Source organism: Aegilops tauschii, chromosome 7 (genome assembly GCF_002575655.3).
Source record: "Aegilops tauschii subsp. strangulata cultivar AL8/78 chromosome 7, Aet v6.0, whole genome shotgun sequence".
NCBI lineage: Eukaryota > Viridiplantae > Streptophyta > Magnoliopsida > Poales > Poaceae > Aegilops > Aegilops tauschii.
The window spans coordinates 433,983,407-433,986,284 of record NC_053041.3 but is presented as its reverse complement, the minus strand read 5'-3'; the positions used below and the strand labels follow the sequence as shown (position 1 = coordinate 433,986,284).

Here is a 2,878-nt window from a genome sequence, read left to right as displayed (position 1 = left end):
ACCGGGTTTTTTTCCAGACCCAAAAATTGACAGTGTACATTGATCATTCCGTTCCAAACTAATTGTCGTGGTTTTCCGAGACTCGCATTCCTTCACCCGCCTAACATGTGTTGAACCGGCTGTTTTCCAGAACGGGTTGCCGCCGCCGCACTCAGAAGGAGTAAGCACCAGCGACCCCATTGCATCCGGAACATAACCGCCAAACTTACTCCAAACTGCAAGGCAGTTATGGCTTAAACTCTCGATTATATGTTCACTGTTTCATATGCACTTGGTAAACAAAGCAGAGTTGAAAATCTGATCGATGCATTTCAAAGTCTGGCTTATAATTTATAGAATAAACAGGATAATTTATGGAATACATTGGATAATACTGCAGGGGCACAAATCCTATGCTGCACGGATGGGCAGGACTGTTGCAGCTGTGGCCACAACTTTCAGAATGAAGCAATTCGTTCCAGCAAGGCAAGCAGCGCCATGTGAGAGGAGCCCCCATCTTCAATGCAACGTCCCACCTTGCCCTTGAGATCTCGGGCCCTCTCTCTGATCGTCTCCCCTTCAATGCCAGGGCCCATCAACCTGTCGATGGCGGCCCGGACGCTCCCCCGGCCGAGCCTCCCCACCTCCACCCCCACCTTCCACACGTCGCACGCGTACCTCGCCGTCCCGAACTGGTCGCCGAAGCACGGCAGGCAGGCCATCGGCACGCCCTCCGACAGCGCCTCCACCGTCGAGTTCCACCCGGTGTGCGTCAGGAAGGCGCCCACGGCGGCGTGGCCGAGCACCTTCTCCTGAGGGGCCCAAGGGACGATCATCCCTCGGTCGCCTATCTGCTCCGCCAGGCCGGCAGGCAGCTCGAGCGAGCACGATGAACGCCCGCGGACCATGCCTGGCCTGACCACCCACAGGAACGGATGGCCGGTGTCGGCTAATGCCCAGGCCAGCTCCGCTAGCTCGTGCGCGTCGACGCTGGCGACGGTCCCGAGGCTGACGAACAGGACGGATCCCGGCGACTGGTTGTCCAGCCAGTCCAGGCAGCTGGAGGAGCCGTCTTGGGGCGGCGGCGAGAATCTGTTGAGGGGGCCGACGGGGAACACAGACAAGGAAAGGCCGTCGCGGATGTCGCCGACCACGGGGCCCTCGATCGCGTCGAAGGTGTTGACGATGAGGCCCGACGACCGCCTCGCTGCGTCGACGAACCGCTCGAGCAGGCCGGCGAAGGTGTCGAGGCTGCTCGCGTCGAGCCGCTGCAGGTCTCTCACCCGGAACGGCGGCAGCTCCTCCACGGGAGCGTCCGCCCGCGACTCGTCGTAAGGCAGGTGGCCCTTGGCGAGCAGCGCCGGGTAGGCCATGAAGGTCCGGAAGCTGGCCGCGCTGCTCGTCATGAGCGCCAGCGCCGGCACGCCGAGGTCCCTCGCTGCCGCCTGCGCCGAGAACCACACCACGTCGGTGACCACGCAGCGGACGCTCCCCTCGGCGAGCAGCGCGGCCAGCCGGTCCTTGAAGGCGGCCGCGCAGGACGCGTTGAGCGCCACCAGGAACGCCGCGATGTCCTCGGACGCGGCGGGGAGGTCGGGGGCGGGCACGGCCACGAAGTGGTAGTCCGCAGGGTAGCACGCCTTGTCCGGCGCGTGGAGTTCCGTGTGGAGCACGGTGATGGCGTGACCGCTGGCGTGCAGCGCCGCGGCAAGCCGGAGCATGGGGATCATGTGGCCAAGGTAGGGCAGCGGGAAAAGGACCACGCAGCGCCGGAGAGCATCGCATTGCGCCATTGCTTCTGTGAGGCACGGGAATCACAGTATGGGCCGCGGGAACTTCGGCTTATTTGCCATTCAGTGGGAGTAGCAATGGACAGGAACACGTGTAGCTGTACCCGCCATGGTGGATGGAAAAGGGGATAGTAGGTAATTTTTCTCTCTCGAGAAAACGCAAAAAGCTGTCTTGCGTAATCCGGAGAAGAGTTTGTACAACAGTACTCCTTATGTAACAAAATATAAGAGCGTTTGGACTACTGCTTTGGTGATCTAAATGCTCTTATATTTTTTTATGAAGAGAGTACAAGTCATAAAAAAAAGTTTATTTCAACACAATACAATCACATATGCTCACAACCACGAGTCCACGAGCATACACTCATCCCATGAACACACACATTTTATCCTTATGAACAACTTTTTGAGATTGTCGAAGTCATCATAGACGTCTCGTAGTCTAGGAGTACATTTCCTCCCACTAAATGAAAATCACCGAAAAAACTGAAATAATCCACGAAAATCCTCTTAGTCGGATGGTTAGTTCGCAACAATGGGCGTTGGAAGCAAGGGGAAGAGAGGACGCATATCTAAGGCAAAGCTGGAAGAATGGGAGGAAATGCTCTCCCTCTACCCTCTTTATACCCACCCGAGACACCGAAAACCACGGGCTCGGCGGAGTGACATGTGCCACATTTCCTCCGCGGTTTCCCATTTTGCGAGATACGACCACGGGAATCCAGGCACGTTCATCATAACACGCCAGTCAATGTTAGACCAACGGGCATCACGCAAGTCTTCCTGCCAGTTATGACGGGATGGGATGAGGTGGGGCTGGGGACGCCTCGATATCTGGAACGTATGTCATGGAGCTCCGACCTACGATGCCGCGACATCTCGGGACTCCGTATTTCGAGCAACGGTGGCTCTGAGCGGTCAGGAACAGGCAAGTCTCGCGGGCGACCTCAGGCCAACTCCACCGCGCGACCCCATCCTGTCCGGGTGCGTCCGTTTGGGGTAGAACGGACGAATAGCGCGGCCCAACGCGCGGCCCCAAACGGACAAATGACAGGATTCCGTCCGTTTTCGACCCATCCCCGGCCCAAACTTGCGCCGAGTTTGGGGTG

At 58.2% G+C, this 2,878-nt stretch overlaps 1 protein-coding gene across 1 annotated transcript; it reads right to left on the bottom strand.

Moving 5' to 3' along the window:
- Positions 1-289: 289 nt before the first annotated feature.
- On the bottom strand, positions 290-2,330 carry LOC109735346 (DIMBOA UDP-glucosyltransferase BX8-like). Its single transcript, XM_020294562.3, has one exon. It carries the CDS (start codon positions 1,770-1,772, stop codon positions 438-440), a length of 1,335 nt encoding a protein of 444 aa, XP_020150151.1. The 5' UTR covers positions 1,773-2,330; the 3' UTR covers positions 290-437.
- Positions 2,331-2,878: the final 548 nt, after the last annotated feature.

Bases quoted from the DNA above. Each gene is read 5' to 3' on its own strand.
- LOC109735346 (XM_020294562.3), bottom strand. From the start codon at position 1,772: ATGGCGCAATGCGATGCTCTCCGGCGCTGCGTGGTCCTTTTCCCGCTG.